General features: G+C 40.3%; 1 protein-coding gene across 5 annotated transcripts in view; it reads right to left on the bottom strand.

Moving 5' to 3' along the window:
- Window positions 1-274: 274 nt before the first annotated feature.
- The window catches only part of LOC123985628 (arf-GAP with Rho-GAP domain, ANK repeat and PH domain-containing protein 1-like), a 56,064-nt gene continuing 38,030 nt past the window's right edge, over window positions 275-18,308 (bottom strand). For all 5 annotated transcript variants that reach the window (XM_046073319.1, XM_046073320.1, XM_046073321.1 and 2 more), the window contains 20 exons: window positions 18,116-18,250; window positions 17,791-17,926; window positions 17,556-17,658; window positions 16,680-16,872; window positions 16,515-16,560; window positions 16,221-16,384; window positions 14,782-14,994; window positions 12,421-12,526; window positions 12,180-12,327; window positions 11,468-11,551; window positions 11,200-11,277; window positions 10,951-11,068; window positions 9,926-10,039; window positions 9,675-9,814; window positions 9,486-9,568; window positions 8,622-8,681; window positions 6,202-6,265; window positions 5,662-5,820; window positions 4,089-4,126; window positions 275-3,301 (listed from right to left, as the gene is read on the bottom strand). In XM_046073319.1, coding sequence (XP_045929275.1) covers window positions 4,106-4,126; window positions 5,662-5,820; window positions 6,202-6,265; window positions 8,622-8,681; window positions 9,486-9,568; window positions 9,675-9,814; window positions 9,926-10,039; window positions 10,951-11,068; window positions 11,200-11,277; window positions 11,468-11,551; window positions 12,180-12,327; window positions 12,421-12,526; window positions 14,782-14,994; window positions 16,221-16,384; window positions 16,515-16,560; window positions 16,680-16,872; window positions 17,556-17,658; window positions 17,791-17,926; window positions 18,116-18,250 — 2,165 coding nt within the window. In that variant the 3' untranslated portion in view covers window positions 275-3,301; window positions 4,089-4,105. The remainder of the gene's footprint in view (window positions 3,302-4,088; window positions 4,127-5,661; window positions 5,821-6,201; window positions 6,266-8,621; window positions 8,682-9,485; window positions 9,569-9,674; window positions 9,815-9,925; window positions 10,040-10,950; window positions 11,069-11,199; window positions 11,278-11,467; window positions 11,552-12,179; window positions 12,328-12,420; window positions 12,527-14,781; window positions 14,995-16,220; window positions 16,385-16,514; window positions 16,561-16,679; window positions 16,873-17,555; window positions 17,659-17,790; window positions 17,927-18,115; window positions 18,251-18,308) is intronic.

Here is an 18,308-nt window from a genome sequence, read left to right as displayed (position 1 = left end):
GCATCGCAAAAGTTTCTTATGTATTTGTGTTGACTGAAAATGTACATGTGTAATATGTTGTGTATGGGTTTGTAGCCCAGCTACAGTTTGAAAATGTGTTTGTACTTTAATTTCATAAAACAATGAAGAAAAACTACTGGATTACCATGAAGACAAAGCAGAGCTGGAGGGCATCAACCTTTTGGAGAAACACTTTTTTTTTTATAGCAAGGAATGATGTGACGATGCACAATAATTCTATGCGTGTTCACATAGACACAAATGCACACACAAGTAGCTGAAATTGTTTATTAGAGTTTCAGAAACGCAAAATAAGTAAAATGCAGAGCAACAGAAGAAGATAAGAGACTGAAAGAGAGTGAGAATATAGACAGTTTATAAAAATAACTCTCCACCCCCAGCTTGACTTTTTATTGTTTTACAACACTGAATCACTGATGTACTAAAGGACGTTTTGAATAAAATAATTGTTTGCAAATGTATTCAGCCATCATGGCTGCAGTCAAATGTCTTCAGAAGTCACAACAAAGAAAATTCATTTTTTTATATAAAAACTGAGGACAAATCTGTGAGTTAAAAAAGAAAAGTACCATTCGGAGGAAAGATCCAAGAAAATTTCCAGAGAACTAAATTACCCTTAAGATAGACAAAACAAAAAAAATATGAAGGAAATGAAGAAAATGGCACAACTGGAAATCTGCCTAGAACAACTGACCATGTAAAAAGGGCCACTAACATAAAAGGAGGCCACCAAGAAGTCTGTGGAGACAGCACGATGGGAGAAACAGTGAACACAGCTGCTGCTACACTGGTGCTTCACCAGCTGCTGTTATGGATCCAGACTTTGAAACAAAGTGGAGTAAGATTGCATTGTTTGATTAGCCAGATATCACACATCACCATCCCCAGAATGAAGCCTGTCACAGAAGCTTCATGCTGTGGAGAGAAGCATCTCCTAAACCTGATGCCGCCGTGCAGACTTGTGAAGGTGGAGGGTCAAATAAATAAATGCAGAACAGAAAAGTCCCACGGCCCAAACTAATTCAATCCAAGCTTTGTGACATGATGTACAATTGACAGTTTGCTCGCAGCTCCCATGCAACTTGACAGAGCTTGTTGACTTCAGGGCGCAATACTTACACTAACAATTATTTTGTGTTTAATATTTGTACCTGATTTTGATCAATTTGTAAATATCTGCTTTCACTTTATCTGATGAGAGTCAAAAAAGTACTTATGGTACATCCACTGTGATTCAACATTAAAAACAATAAAACATGAAACAAAGTACATGGAGGGGTAACACATTATTTGGATATTCTGCCTGCAGATAATTTACAGAATATTTTAAAACATTTCAGCTGTTTCAAGTAGATGTGACAATTCATGAACATACCCTAACCAAGATGAAACATGGAACAGTTCAACTGTTGAGTCTCAACTAATAAGCTGTTGAAATGTTACAAATACTGTATTAATTATCTGTAGGCAGACTATCCAAATGAAGTCTAACCCATGGAGGGAATAAAGACTTTCCATATGGAGTGTAATTAGGTTACTACACAGTCTTCTCTCGAGTCCTGTTGAGGTCTGGGCTGGAGAGCAGCTAACACACACACACACACACACACACACACACACACACACACTTAAAAGGTGCTCAAAACTAACTCCATGATCTATCACCAGCAGAGGTGTAGCACCTAGTGTCCTCTGCTCTCCAAATAAATAAGAAATCTTTACAATAGGGAAAAGCTACAGGCAGACAGAGGCCTGACAGACAGAGGCAACACTACAAGGTGGTGAAGACGGGCAGTTCAACGAAGCTGCTAAGGAAACTGTCGACAGGTTAATACAGATTGTTTAATGGCTGTCCTTTTGACAAAATATATACAAGTTTAGATCCAAGTATAAGGAAAGAATATTATAACGCCCTTTAATGTGTTTTCTGTGCTTACAGACAGGAACTTCTGTGCCCTGTTTCGGGGGTTTCGATGAACAAACTTTAACAATAGTTTAACAATAGACTGTTCTATGTTGTGCATAACGAACAAAAGAAAAACATGTATATTCCAATGTGACTAATTCATAATCTAAAACTTCATAAATATATTGCTAGTAATGACAGAACTGCTCATGTGCTGTATATTGTCTCTAAGCATCACAGGATTTAGAAAATGACGTATAGAGAGGAGGCAGTGCTGGGGACCATGTGAGGACACGAAGAGCTCATGGGGACAGACAAAACCACTGATCAGGCCGGGGCAAAAACACTGTTTTGAATAAGTGACCGTGGTTTGAAATGTGACCTCCTTAATGTCACTCAGTCTATTTGATTCAGAATAGGGGATAATGGTAAAGTCCTTCACGTATTTTATCACATATTTCAACAATTTCTCAAAAAAGCCATATTGACCTCAACTTTGACTTCCTTCTTTTAATCTGAAGAAAAGTTTTTGTTTTTTTTCAGCACATGCCTCTCCTTCCTTCACTCCATAAAAAAAACACACTTGTCCACTCACAAACACGCATACACATATTCACACATACTGCATGCACATTGGTGCACATATGCAGACAAATGGACACAATCGCAGATATGCAAGTCTGTGCGTGGTTTTACACAGCTACTGGCAAATGTCCTTTCCATCACCCGTCATATCTCAGCTTTTCTCTGTGTCGTTGTCTTGGTCCCCGTGAAACAAACACTGGACAAAATCAGGTCACAGTGTCCACTGACATAAGCTTACAATAGCAATTTTGACAATTCTTTAAGCAATAGAACAGAAAGTGCTATAAACATCACAAAATTATAAATCAGATTCAGCTACAACTGCAGGTCAAATAACTTCAATCCTCTATTTAAAAAAATTAAGCATTCAATGATAGTGCCTAGAATAACAAATACATTAAAGAAATTAAGGTTTCTCTCAGCACGTCTTTCATGCCTCTGTCCCATAATGCAATGCAGTGATTGAGTCACACTGACCAATGGAAAAAGTGGAACGTTTGGCGAGTTAGAAAATCTTAAGGTTGATTGTAGTCAATCAAACTGTCCCAGTAGCTTCTACCGTACATCAAGTCAAGTAAAATTCATTTGTGCAGGGAAACCAGTGGAGGTTATATTTCACATGTGATCCTGTTGTCTGTTTACTATTTGGTCCACTTCATATTCAAAAGGACCGGATGGCAGTGTAAGGCCATAATCCACATAAAGAAAGATTGTCTGTCTTTCTGGTCCTTACAGGCGTGGAGTGATGTCACTGGGATGTTCTGAGGTCATCTGGGGCCGACAGTACGCCTTTCAAAGAAAAGACAGCATTCAAATCAGTGTTGTCACATCCTAAACTTACAATTCATAAATATCTGGGGGGGGTTTTAATCTATCACAGCAGACTGGAACCACTAAAGTGTAACTTTTATTCCTAAAACTAAAACATGTTTCACAGCATTTTCCCCCTGAGAGGCCAAGCATCAAATTTTCATCCAGACAACGTATGTCTCAGAGCCATGGCAACCAGATATGAGGCTGCTGACAAGACACGGAGTTAATAAGCAGCGGTCAAGAGAGAAGATAAACGCAGATACACAGCCTGACTGATAAACCAACAAAGCAGCTTAAACTGAGAGACACTGCTTTATCTTTCACTCCAACTTTATGATGTGTCAATTTCATTGGAGCCTTGGATTATAGAATCCTCCTATATACTATTGGTGCTGCATCTAATTGTTGTTTTCATTATCAATCAATCAGTCCAATATTTTGTTCTATGTATCCATTCATTATTTAATCTGCAAAATGTCAGAAATTAGTGAAATGTGCAAATTCACAAGATATTCATTTTACAAACATCTGAATCGGAGACAAGGAGCATGCCCTCACACTTCAGAAAATCTTTGTACTTGATAAATATCTTAAACAATTAATGAAAAGATCAAAAAGGATTGATTTTCTGTTGATCGACTAAGTTACTAATCGCTTGTTGATGCAGCTCACACACACTACAGAATACACTGCCGACATATGAATCAAAATGATTTTAATTTGAAAATGCTACATCTAGAATATAAGTGTTAAATTGTTTTACCTTTCTTGCAGCGACCATTATCGAACATCTCTAAAAAGCTGAAAGATAAACAACAGAGAGGGGTTATGACAGAGAGGGACAGATGGAGAAACCGGGAGGTGAAGACGGTGATGGACTGAGGGGGGAAAGTAGGGTGAAAGATATTAAGAGGCATCTAAACAACAAGAGAAGTGTGAAGATTCATGTGTGAGAAGAAAAAGAAAACAGATGATCTATGATATTAACATTTAAAAGTCTCTCTCTCTCTCTCTCTCTCTCTCTCTCTCTCTCTCTCTCTCTCTCTCTCTCTAAAACTGATCAATCACCACATCAATGTGCAGTGAATCTCTCTTCATCAGCCTTGCATACACAAGCATCTTGCAAAAACACAGCTTCTGCTGCCGCCCCATCACCAAAGCAATCACACCTCCTCTCACACTCCTGATACAAAAAATGCATCCAGTCAATACACTTAAAAGACGAGGTTCAATAGAAAATATCTGGAAGGTAACAACACAGCAACCCTGGAAATCGTGTTATTGCCAAAGACTGACTTGAATTGTTATGTGCTGCTTGCAGTCTGCAGCAAACTAATGAGAGGCATGTGATGGCTAGAATCATATGATGGCTAGAAACAGCAGGAGGAGACAACTGCATCATCAGATTGTGGACATCCGATCCCAAAGCACCAACTGAGTGCAAAAAGAGTGAATTGTTTTGGATGGCAGCGATCAAATTTTCTATAAAAATAAGAGAACAGAAAAAGAAGGTGATATGGATGTTGTTGAGCAGGTCCGGTTTAAAGTCCGCAGGCTCAAAATATAGTTCAACAAACCAACGTGATGTTTGTCAAACTCTGCGAGCTGATAGGGCAGCAGCGCTGTGAAACATAGTGTTAACCATAGTTCGCCTGCAGGCATGAGTTCACTTCAAATGTGTTAGTCTTTGTTTCGGTTGTTGCCTTGGTGCTTTGAAGCGAGCTTTGGCAGAGCCTAGCCAGAATAACTCTTGTTGTGTTTCTGTTTTGTTGGTTCTCAGTCCAAACCTCCAACAATATGAAGATGCAGCTGTCTACTCCTCCTCACCTCATCTGGATTCTTAAAACTTTTTTAGACTCAGACACAAATTAGTAATTTATTTTCTTGTCCTGGCTTCCAAGCTTATGAAAAAATTTCACAAAGAAGAGCTCCGTAGTGTATTTTTGGTTAAAGCCAACAGTTTGAGAACCCAGATCGTGTCATGATGGTAAAATCAACAAAGAATCATGGAGCAGAGATTATTGATCCTGCACAGGTGTAACCCCCAACTCCAACAAGACATATACTGAAGGACCACTGTGCATGTTCTAACAAGACTAATCCTTTTCATGCACAATGATATATCTCAAATATTTAGACTAAGTAGAATTCTAAATAGAGTACATGTTACACAACCAGCACACTTTCAGTGCAAATTTGTTCTCCTCATCTGTGAGGATTAAGGTTGAGGGTCTGGACCACCTATACAGCATGAATGTCTCTGATTAGCCAGGAGCTTCAGATTGATCTTCCTGGTTTGTCAGCGATTAGTCCCAGTGATTGGTAGGTTGACTCACGGCAAGCGGGTCTTGGCTGAAAGCTGCTACACTGTTCCGCATCTCATTCTCACTTCCGCGTAGTGGTATCAGTGACACGTTACCATGACGTGTGTCCGGTATCACGCGGCTCACCCGTGTCTGCTGGAGTCCGTCCTCAGGCCAAACGTTGCCGTCGGACTTTAACGAAGAGTAGACACGGACAGAGGGAGAGATGGAAAGGGGGAGCAAGGGGAGATTTTACAACACTACCAGCAGGTGTCGGAAAATATTTATAAAGCTGTACTATGCCATTTAAATTGTCCTGAGGTATACTGCGTCCATTAGTGCTGTTATATCACTAATGCTAAGGACCACCTCCAAAACTATTGGTTCAAGCCTTAGAGACTATTGGCCAGAGGAAACAAACAAGCAAAATGTCAAGATTCATAAATTTTGAATTATTACAAATAGAAGAGTTATAGCATGACCATAAATGATACGTCTATAAGCCCGTCAACATATTTTGTGTGTGTGTGTGTGTGTGTGTGTGTGTGTGTGTGTGTGTGTGTGTGATCTTACCTGGATAGTGAGAAAAGTAGCATACCACTCCCTCATTTCTGACTGGGTGTCACAGCAGATATACCTGCAAATAAATAGAGGGTGATAAAGTGAAGGAAATGGTGTGATAAAAATCAGGAGGTATGTGTGGGCGCGCGCGTGTGTGTGTGTGCGTGTGTGCGCGTGTGTGTGTGTGTGTGTGTGTGTGTGTGTGTGTGTGTGTGTGTGTGTGTGTGTGTGTGTGTGTGTGGTCTTGGGAGAGAAGAAGCCAGACAGGCAAAGAGGCATTTCGGAGACTGAGGGGAATTTGGAGGGGAAAAAAAACAGAAGAAAAGAGAGAGGTAGTGATAGATATTAAAATAAATTGACATATCCTCTATTATGGCACCCGGCGCCGCCGCCACAAGCGTAAACACCGAGTGTGATTCCTAATTTAAACTCCTGACAAAGAGAAACACTGATTAAGCCCTTCAGTGTTGACTGTGTGTCCGAGAAAAGTGTCTCTGTGTGTGTATGTGCATATTTTATGCCACTCAGGTGGCCATAACATAACCCTGTGAGTCGGCAGCCATGCTGTCCTGAATAAACAGGCTTGATTTACACAATTATAATTGTTATGAGCACAGATTTAGACTACAGCAATTATTCAAGTGCTCTCCACTGAGACACAACAAGACACAGCAAGGCACGGATACAGACTTGAGAACGAAACAGTATACGGTATAGATTATACCACAGACATATTTAGCTACAGTCAAGAGATTTGGCGCACACACACACACACACACACACACACACACACACACACACCTCCTCCCTTTCCCTAGTTTGCATCATTAGGACCAGAAGAGCTCATTAGTTTTTGTTTGGATTCGAAAGAGGACAGTCACTCTATTCTTGCATGCAAACCTACAGTGCACAGTATGCGCTAATGCACTACAATACATTTACTTTCTATGCAATTAACTGGGCCATTAACTGCAGAACTTTATCGGCAGCAGAAGAATAAATGTTGCTCATACATCATTGTGGGTTTCCGTAAAGACACAGAATAAGATTTACATAATATTGTGAAAATGTATCAATTTCCCGGTGAGCTGAAGTACAGTTAGTGCAAGAATATGCTGATAGAGGCAATAACGGGATAAAAAAAGATATTAACTGTGTACAGGAGAGGGAGGTTCAGTCAGGTACATGGGCACTTTCCCATCCATTCATTTTTTCATATTTTCACTTTCTTGTTATCTCCAACCATTCTTCTCCTCACTGAGTTTTACTTGCAGTAAATGCAACATTTTTTACTTAGTATACAGTATACCCTTCAGCATGACTCTCCACTTTCTCCCCCTGCCTTCTTTATCTTTCCTCCACATTCCCTCCCTCCCTCTCTGTTTGTTCTCTCAGGTGTGTTTTTCACTGTGAGCGACATGGCGATGGAGCGTAACCGAGAGATGATACGGCCTACAGCGTGACGAGAACAGCACTCCCATTACAACAGTGCAGATGTCTACTGCTGTTGACAGTGCAGAGCCCACTGTAACATAAACAAACAGACACACACAGAGCATGCACATGGATGCATGCACATATTCAACTGATGCGCGCATACAAACACACATAAGGATGTATATGTAAACAGACCTGGGTTAGAACAGAGGCATGGTTACAGGTGTACTCATGTGTGTTTCCCACCTGGGACGAGCCGACCTTTCATATGCCTCCTTCAAACTCTCATGCAGGGATCTGACCTGTTTTCTCTGCCTGCAGAGAAACCGCTAGCTTTTTCTACCATTGGTCATGTTTACATGTACGTCAAAAATGTGATCAACAGCAGGCAACGTGTCGATGGACTGAATATGTTTGCACTGAAGGCTGCATACTACTGCAGAAAGATAAAAAGCTTTAATTACTTAAAGGAACAAAAAAATCATATTCTCCAGTTCTAGTCAACATACTGAACCAAGCAGGCAACTGAAGTGCATTATGGGAAGTTGTCCAAGTATCAAATCATAGCCATGAGAGAGATTAATCAAGTTTTTACCTTAATATTAAGTAATAACTTCTTTTAGCATCTGTCTCATGCTACAGTTAAAACCATTTATGGATGGATGCTCACAAATTTATAAAACACACACACACAAATTATGCCTGAAGCTGTGAGCCGCAAACTGTTCTAAACTAATAAAGCAATTTCATATGATTTCAACAATGTTCATCTATATGTAGCTATGAAGCTCAGAGAGCAGAGCACAACACCAAATCTTTCTTGGGTTGGGGTGTAATACATATTAAAGTAAAAATCTTGGAATAAACTGTGTTTTCTTGTTGAAGCAGACAATATGAGCAGGACTGGCCTGAGCTGTGAGTGCTCTGGTCAGACAGCTATATATTTTATATAAAAGGTCTACATGCTGTACATACTGCACTGGACAGCTACTCACCACTGCTGTCTGTCTGGCTTCTCCTGTTTCTTACTCACATACACCACTGTCAGTCCCCAACTAGAAACAGAGAGAGAGAGAGCGAGAGAGAATTGGTTCAACATCAGCACAGAGCTGACAATTCTTGGGCTCAGTCTGCCCCCTAGTGGTCACTCTGTTTAAAAGTATGCATGAAACATTTTAGATAAGGCAAATAATTAAATATGTCTAAAATTGGAACATGAATTTTAGTTTAGCCATTCATTTCCTTTAAGTTATTATGCTGAAAGGTAAGTGGGGTTACAGAATTGGCTCTCAACCTGTGTACAATTTTAAATGGATTAATTCTGAAGTAAGCTCAGGGGCACTGACAGATTTGGTTCAAATAAAATAAAAAAGACAGTTGAATGAAAACTCCCATTAAAAACTTATATATGCATATATTTGCATTATTTAATCCCTGCTTGATTTAATGTGTACTTGCTCCTGCAGTACATTCGTATACCTCGTATACTGTGACTAAACTAGTCACACGATTTTTTGTCTTAATTTAGATTAAAATGTTGCATTTTACTTGTGTATTAACACTAGCTCCTACAAGTGGTATAGTGGTACAGAGGTGTTGTACTCTTGTATACTAAAGCTATTGAAGTGGGCTGCATAAAGCATTCCCTTTCTGGAAATATATATCAAAAGGTAATCAGACTTTAACTTTCAGCAAGTGTATATTCCCAATATTCACTGACATAGAAGCGAGAACATTTTATACACTCCAGGGGAAAAGACCGGTACACTTTGTTCCCAGGGAGTGATTTTAGTGGTCTTTTTCCTCACAGCTCTCGGCATTCAGAGCAGCCACAGCAGAGCTACACTGCATGCGCTCACCATGTGGGAGGACGGAGTTTCTTCTTAATACCCAGGTAGACCGTCAGGCTTTTCACAGGCCAGTCACGTTCTGGACGGTTACTCTGACAGACAGAGAGAGACAGAAACAGAGTGAATGAGCCTGTGAAAGAATGTGACCATAAAAACACGGTAAGTGAAATTTGTATAAAATAAATCTACCAATCTTACTCTGACTTCCTTGTACATTCTGAGAGAGTTGGAATTGAGGATAAAATATCGATCGTGGAAACTTCCAGTGGACAGCCCCAAGATGCTCCGCTCTTCTCTGAATTTCATCATCCCTTGTTTGGACGCATCCACTTTATTGGCTGGAAGATGCAGAATGGTAAGATTGTTAAGAATGAAGTGATGTGGAGGACTAACAATGCAGGGATTTAGGTAATTAGACAATTTTGTTGGCATGTGGTTTGTGTGTGTACCCAGGTAGATGATCATCGCGTCCATAGCGAGGTGTTTCTTGATGAGCAGATGGGAGTCTGTGCCAAAGGAGTGAAGGATGGGTAGGACTCGCTCCTGATAGTGCAGTGGACGTTCTGAGGGAAGTACAGTGAAACACATAAAGGAATCTGAACTAATCATTAACAAAGCATTTGTTTTTTAAAGGAAGAGAAAACATGATTGTCATTCTCAGACAAACAGGCTGAGCTCTTGATGCCATGATTGACAGGGCAGAATATTTTATATTTTATTTAGCTATGAAAATATTTTGTGTTTTAGCAAACAACAGAATGCAGATTGGGTTTACAATTATGCCATTTTACATTCTTGCTTGCCGTTACTCCTACATACCAAACTCAAAAATAGCTTTTGATACTGTAGAAAACAATGTGACTGACAGAATTCCTTCCAACTCTTCCCATCACTTAAATATTCTAATTTCCTTCCTTTTACTCAGTATCATTACTCTATCTTCTCCTATAATCAGCAGGCTGGTTTTCTGGCCAGTGACGGGAAATCTGCCAAATCATTTGAGTGTTACTGGCATTAGATAAGCCACCTCCAGGCTTCCCGGTGGGGAACCAGATGGCCCACATACCAGTCTCAAAACAAACCATGGTTGCAATGCTGAGAATGATCTTTTTGCCTCTGGAGTTTACGCGTCACTTTGGGTAGGTCAGGCTGCAGGTTGAGTGGAGAGCAATTCACAAGCTTTGAGTCACTGTTTTTGTTTCGCTGTGGGCCTTGTCATCTTTCATGTTAATTGTACACGTGAACCCGTGATGTTTTCTAAACCAAAAGAGTTATAAATAGAGCTGTACTCAACTACTTTCTTTAAAAAAAAAGAAAGATTTGCATGGTGGAAGCACATCTTATGGGCAGAAAATAATAATCTGCATTAAAATAAAAAACAAGAAGTGTATCAGTGAATTTCCCTGGGGATAAATAAAGTATCCATCTATCTATCTATCTATCAACTATTGTCTCTTCTCCATCTGTGTCTCACCCATTTCCTCCTTGTCGCTGACCTCCCAACAGCTCCAGTATTCTTTGCGTTTAACCGATATGTTACGCAGGTCCAGAACCTCACAGGTCAGCTCTGCAGCTGTCATAGCACCAGGGATCTGAGGGAGGAAGCAACACAGTTACTCCTGAGTATTTCTCTCTTCAGCAAAAGGGTGAAAGTGTGGCTGCATACTAATGTAGCTGCTTGTTTTCCCTGTGGATGAACATTGTGTTATTTGGTCCAGATCACCTTGACATGTTGCTCTGCTGTGTCCTTCTTTTCCTCCAGGTACACGGTACAGATGAAGTGTCCTCCAGGTTCAGTACTCTAAAGTGTGCAGTACACACAAACAGAGAAAAGGTCAGAGAGAAAACCACAGCATACATATGCACGCATATGAGCCCCAAAATGACAAAGTGTTGAATGAAACCGATCATGTGAGGCTTAAAGGGGTAGGTTAGGTTAAAACATTCTTTGTTTAAAATAAATAAAGATATCTACAGTGTGTGTGACTCACAGGAAACTTTGTGCTGAGTTTATCTCGCATTTGGTTGATAGCTTCGATCATGTCTAGCTGCTTCTTTAGCTGCTGCTCATCCACCTGCAAACAAGTATACACACCTTCATTCACTCACATCCAAACACTGAATCAATCATCAACTGACATGTTACTTTAATTAAAGCATTATGCCAAGCTTTAGATCTCTAGCAGCAATCCCCAAACCTCTTTATTTACTCATTGTTGCTGCCAAACCAGCTAATGCCACTAGCATGAAACGGCATTTTAATCTCATCAAAACAAAATAATGTATCTGAGATAAAGCTTTCTATAATTGGGTGGCTGTCTTTCAAGAGAGCTCATGAGAGGTAATCCTATCATAATGCATTTCCTCACTCTCTTTAACTTGTGTTTCCCATCTCCTGAATGAATTTTCAAAAAATCCCTCTACACTCATAAGATGATAACAATATACATTTAAATGCAACGGGAAATAAAATGGCACCAACTGGAATCAGTCCCTAAAAGTTTTCTGTATTTCTGGAGCCAGATCGTGCTGCCAGTATGAGATGCCATGTTCTTTGACACCTCAACCTTTTACAGCTGTGCCCTCTGCATTGTGTTTGCCATTTTCTGATGTCATCCTTTAAGAAAAATTATTCGGCTTAAGAGAACAAAATGTTTTGCCCTCCTGTCACCCCCCTGTCTAACAGTGAGCAGTGAGTCTGACCTCAAAGATCAGTGTGTAGTGCTGTATGAGGTCCTCTATGGCGCGGCCAGCAGTATAGTCCTTCCCGTCGGTCTGGAACAGCGTGGGACCGAAAACTATGGCCAGGTTATGGAGGTTCATCTGGTTCTGCTCAGAAAAACGTTGCACCCTGAAACACATGCAGGGAAACAACACATGGGTATCAAGAGACATACAGAGGTACAAGAGGACGTGGATGTGTGTATGTATTTGTGTTTCTCACAAGTAGAGGTGGTTGATAAGGGCTTGTAGTGTAGCCTTGTTGACACGAGGGAGTCTGTTCAACAGCAGCTGGTACTGGGAGATTTTCATACTTTCATCCTGGATGGCTGGAGAAAGGGACAGAGAGAAGGGAAGGGAAAGAGAAAATTATGAATACAGAAGGGGAAGAGAATCAGGATCAAAGAGAGTGTCAGGAAGTGTAAGAGGGGATGAGGGTATAAAAGAAGAGAGAGATATGGGTAGAGACGTAGAAATGTAGACAAATACAGTGAGAGAAAGAAGAAAAAGCAACATAAAGTGAGATTCAAAGCTGAGTTAAAAGTGACAAGCTCCTGATTACTGCAGTTGTCTTCACGGACGTCACTAGGATTGAAAGACAGTGGGGGCTTAGCCTCCAGGGTATGCATAAATTGCACTTGCAAAATCTTTGCACTCGCATCTTTTGTTACTGTATTAGAACTACACTTATGTCAACAGCCAGTCAGGAAGCAAAGATGGTAACAGGTAAAAAGTGACAGATTCTTCTTCCATTTCTCCTTTGTTGAACAAAAGTTAATTTAATGTTAGTTTTTAGACACATCAAAGCTGCATGGGGGGAATTCACCTAGGCCAGGCTGACTTCTTTCTGTAGGCTGTGACTTAAATGTTTTCCATCATCATGTAAATTGTATAAAGTAATACCATGTCTAATTATAAAGTAACATAGTGTCAAGTTGCAGTCCAAAGAAGGCTATTTAACTACATTATTGCTGTTTCTGCACTGTGGATTGGTTGAATAAGTGTGTGATTTTGCTCTGCAGTTTGGTTGCATACAAGGATACAATACATTCTTTATAATGTATGCTGCTGATAAGGATCCTATTAAAAGTGGCTACTTTCTGAATTTACTAACCTGATGGTGGAAGGAATAAAACATTTGGAGTAATGGTTACTGTATATATGGGTGCATGTATTTATATGATTGCTTTTATTTTATTATATTTTCCTGTGTATATCTGTGGGTATATGCTCATGTATAGCCAAGCCTACATTTAGGCAACATCTACATATTTAGTTAATTTATTACAGCCAATAAATGCAGAAAGTTAAGTGGGTCAGAATAGCAAATGTAGTAAATGAAATAATTTACTATTTAATTTAGTTATGCCTTGGTGCCTAGACCTGCCAACAAATGCCTATTGTTAGATGAAAACAAAAACAGCCCTCCTTAGACCTGTACACCACTACAGCCCTGCAGACCACTAAAGACCTGTAGACCCCTACAGACCTGATATTATTTTAAAATACTATAATAGTGATATTAATGGTGTTCACACTACTAGTGTTTTCCATAGTCAACAAATATATCCCCTCTCCTTTACCTCAAGTAAACATAGCTTAAGTTCAGCAAGTAACTTTCATTAACAACAACTTACAACAACATTCTTTATCACTCACTATGATGAATCAATCTTCCTTCACCACGTCTATGTGTCGCTGTGTGTGTGTCTGTGTGTAGTAACATTGTTCGGCAACTAGGCAGAGCAGGGATGAAACGAAACGTCCCTCAGGGTCCTAGTGCCTGACCACAGTAGGGATTTAAATTGTGAGGCAAAGGAAACAACCAGAATGATTAATTTAAGCCAATAAATACAAATTATATTGGTATTATTCTATAGTATTTATAATTTTTTTGTTTTTCTTTGTTGAGTACATGTCTGCAATGTAAAAAAATAAAATAATAAAAAAATTATTATTTATATATATTATTTTTCTTATTATTATTTGGGGGAGGGGCTTAGGACCATGTTGGGGTAGCTTCAGCCCCCTTAAAATAGGCCTAAAGACGTCCAAGGTTGTCTTGATAACAAAGGCCGTATCTGCTTGTCAGCTGACAAACTGCTGCAGCATCTCTGGCAAACTGATGCGGCAACTGAAATCATTCTGCTTCTGATGATTATATATACACACACACACACACACACATCTTTAATAGTAACCACTCCAGAGTTTGACTGAACTTTATTGATAGGAAGGTTAAAGGTTTTGAGATATCAGTCACCAAAACGTTTCCTACAACAATAATCCAAGTCTACTGGGACTACTTCTTTAATAGAAACTTAAACTGTTAAAACTGTCCACAGTGAGGTCTGTGGATTATCCTAAAAAAAACAGTACATCTGCCATTTTATTCCCCTCCATTTTGGCAGCAGAACTCAGCAACCAATACAGTATCTCCTAACCTCATTGAACAAATAAACTACTTGCATGGCTGGATACCACTAGGTGTAATTGGGAAAATGTGATAGGTGGTGAAGTGACCCAACCTCAGATCACCGCTTGACTATTTTGCAGGGCACAACAACAGTCTTGTGAGACTTACCAGCAGTACTGAGCCAGGTGCTGGCATCCTCTGACGTGAACAGTCCTTCTTCTAACTCCCTGAAGAAGCGTTTGAGCGTGTTGGAGACGTCGTCCACCTGGTGCTCTCCTTCCCGCAGACAAAGACTGCGAGCATCGCGACGGAATCTCTCGCACAGCGCTGCCACACGGGAGTTCACGCCGCTCTTACGATAGATCCCTTCAGATGTCATTCCTAAAAAAACATTAAAAATGCATACACAAGACCACAAAATGTTACAAACAGAGGCAATGTCCATACTGTCACTCTTAGAAAACACATCCTGTAACACCACTGTTGGGTAAAAACTTATTCCTCCAACTTGATATTCATATTTTGACTTAAGAAGGAGGATCACGTGGTCCAGTATGGATTCAAAAATTAACTGAACTCATAAGACTTAAAGAAGTGTAAAATGCAAGGTATTTCAGCTAAAAACTGGACTTATTTTCTAGAGGAAGTCCTGGGACACAGGTTTGGAGAGCATCAATAACTGATACTGATGTAACAACAACTGAACAAATTAAAGTGTCCTGGGTGTTTAACACTACTCAAATGACTCAGTTCAAGTTATGTCCACTAGAGGGATTCTGGTGATTTAAAAAAAAACTCAACTCTCGCTTGCTTTCTATTGTACTGTTCTTGTTAGTTGATCTTGGCTGCACTGGCTCACTGTCAAATTTCAAGTGAGATCCGATTACAATATACTTTCTTTGTAAAGGACTTTACGCACTTTTCGGGACCAGAAATTCTAGGTCGAGGGCCAAAGGTTTGTAAAACCCTGCACTTTATCACAATATCAAGAATGATTACATCAGATGTAGTGTCACGGTAAATGATCACCATCAGTGCATGACTGCGAGATACAAGATATTTCTGACCTGGTTTCCCAGAAAGCTGACCAAAGAGATTAACATTCACGGCAAGTGTGTACAGTAAATGGAGGGAAATGCAGGCGTGAGAGGAGGAAAAGGGAGAAGACGATCATGGGTTGACAGAAAGGAAAAAGAAAACTAGTCAGAGTGAAAAAAACCAGGACAGTTGGTGGAGGTGGTAGGACAATAAAGAAGGAGTGAGGGATGGGAAAGAAAATAAAAAAGAGAGGGGGGGAAAGCAGCAAAGAGGGAGAAAGGGGATAAATTGAGTTGGAACAGAGTTGTTTTGTTGTCTTATGGTCTGTTGGTCTCTTGCAGAGCCAGATATCCTGCTATCATAGTCACGTAAGGACACACACACAGAAAGTGTAATCAAACAGCAATGGCAAGAAATACTGTACAGGCACATGGCAGTGAGACTTCATGCCTCTCTGTGTGTGTGTGTGCCTGTTTAGGTTGACAGGGTGTGAAGGAGGAATACGGCACCCCTTTAAATCCATTTGTCAGACTTGTCACTGTCTGTGCACATCTCTGCATGTCTCTCACCGCACTGTGTGATGTAGCCGATGCAGCTGTCTACTATGACAGGGATGTCTGTCTCTGTCAGCTGCTGTTGGCTCAGTGTGTCTCCTCCACTCCCCGCTGCTGCCTGGATGGCCCCACACCAGCCGGCAAAATCCAACTTCCTCTCTCCCTCTATGTACAGCGTTCTAAATAAAGAGATAAACATTCAACAAGTGAAGAAGAGATGGAAGTGAGGAAAAAAAAGTAGAAAAGACCAAAACTGATTTACAAAAAAAATACACATTATACTATTGACTGTAAACTGTCCCCTCTCACCTGCCTTTCTCCACCAGAACCAGCACCTCGTTGTCTTGCTGAATTGCTGTAAAACACAAATACAGTGCTTTTAAACATCACAGTGTATCTGTTCTTCAAACTACTGTATTTCATAATGAAATACTCCCCCGCTCCCCCATCAAGTGCGTGTGTGCATGTACTCACAGAGTTCATTCAGCTTGCGGAGGTGGATCTCCTCTCCCTGGCTGTCCGCCAGGTAGGCGTGAAGTTTGGAACCCACCAGGGCAAACCAACCGACCTTCGATGTTTGTAGGTTCAAGCCATCTTTATACTTCAGTCGCCCAATCCGCTCAAAGCCCAACCTCAGTAAAGGCTCTGCAGTAGCTGGGATAAAGCTCTACAAATAAAAGGAGGACAGTGTGACTTTGTAATACATTGCTCATTAATAATTTCCTTCTCTTTTCATGATGATTTACAGTCTTTCATCTGTGCATTACTGAAACCTTCCAAGAAAAACAATAATAATTCAATTGTTAGAAGAAAGGTTAAAGCTCCTGTAAAATATTTCAGTGGCAGGGGGATTCATGTCAAACAGAAACGACCTATAGCTGTAAATGTGTCTTTATTCAGCCAATCCAGCATCGTCCTTATTGTTTTAAATGTCCTCTGACACATCCAACTGTTAGATCACAGAATATTAAATACATACACTTACAATGCTGAAGTAGATACAATACTGTATCTACTTCAGCATTAAGCATGTACAGCTGAGCACAGAAGATGAAACTAACTGTTGCTTCATGTGACACTATTATGTAGCTGACAATTATGTCAGCTAAAAGGAGTGCTGCTCTGAAGGAAAATAAGTGGCAGGGGAAACACGTCAGCATTACCCAGTCCTGTCCCGAAAACTAGGCAGCATTTAGCATGGGTGGAACTGCAAACCTTCCCCTGATCAGAGCTTTTAATTTCTCTACTTTAAATGAACAATTACTATGTCAAATCCTCCCCAAGAAAGGGTCCACCTGACGAGAAAGTACAATTTGGGTTTATTGACCCCAACGTGTATTTGGTGATTACCTTGGCGATAGACTTGACCCATTCCTTGTGGCTGTCTGGTTGATCAGTGCCAAACAGATAGAGACGCTCTGACTCTGAGTACAGTTCAAAGGAATGTTCATACCTGAGGGTTAGAAAGGGAGGTTAGGCATAAGTGAGACAGAGGGTGGTATAAAAACCAGGAGAGAAAAAGAGAGAAACAAGTAATTTTGTGTCAAAAAGCTGTGTTCGTGGATTAGCTTGTGTGTGTTGATACCCGTGTTTCTCAGTGGGGTCGACAGCCAAACAGGCTATCTCCGAAGCCTTCAGAGATCCATTAGGGTTCGAGTTCTTGTCACTCTCATAGTAGCTGAAGGTGCCATCATTCAGCGTGCACCAGCGGCGACTGAACTCTACATGGAGGGACAAAAAAGGTTTACAAAGCATAATATTAAGAAGCATAATAAAACAAATGGCCTCATATTAGTCGCTAATAGTAAAGCCAATTTTAAGAACTACATGACTTTGTTTAGAAAATGGCTTTACAAATACACAGTTTGTTATTTCTGTGTTATGGAGTGTATATAAGCGTCTGTGTATACCCTCTTTCCCTTTACGCTCCGTGATAGCCCGAGCCATGGATGCAGTCTTGAACAGGAAACCATTGTGAGACACACAAGGTGGTGCTGAGTAATGTATTGCATCCATGGCCTCGCCCACCTCTGACCGTGGTAGCTCTGCAGGAGAACGAACAAACAAAAAATTGTGTAAAATATACCATACAGGCTGTCATCT

The sequence above is a fragment of the Micropterus dolomieu genome, linkage group LG17 (assembly GCF_021292245.1).
Source record: "Micropterus dolomieu isolate WLL.071019.BEF.003 ecotype Adirondacks linkage group LG17, ASM2129224v1, whole genome shotgun sequence".
NCBI classification, from domain to species: Eukaryota; Metazoa; Chordata; class Actinopteri; order Centrarchiformes; family Centrarchidae; genus Micropterus; species Micropterus dolomieu.
Note: the sequence above shows the minus strand (reverse complement) of the source record. Positions and strands in the feature narration are given on the sequence as shown.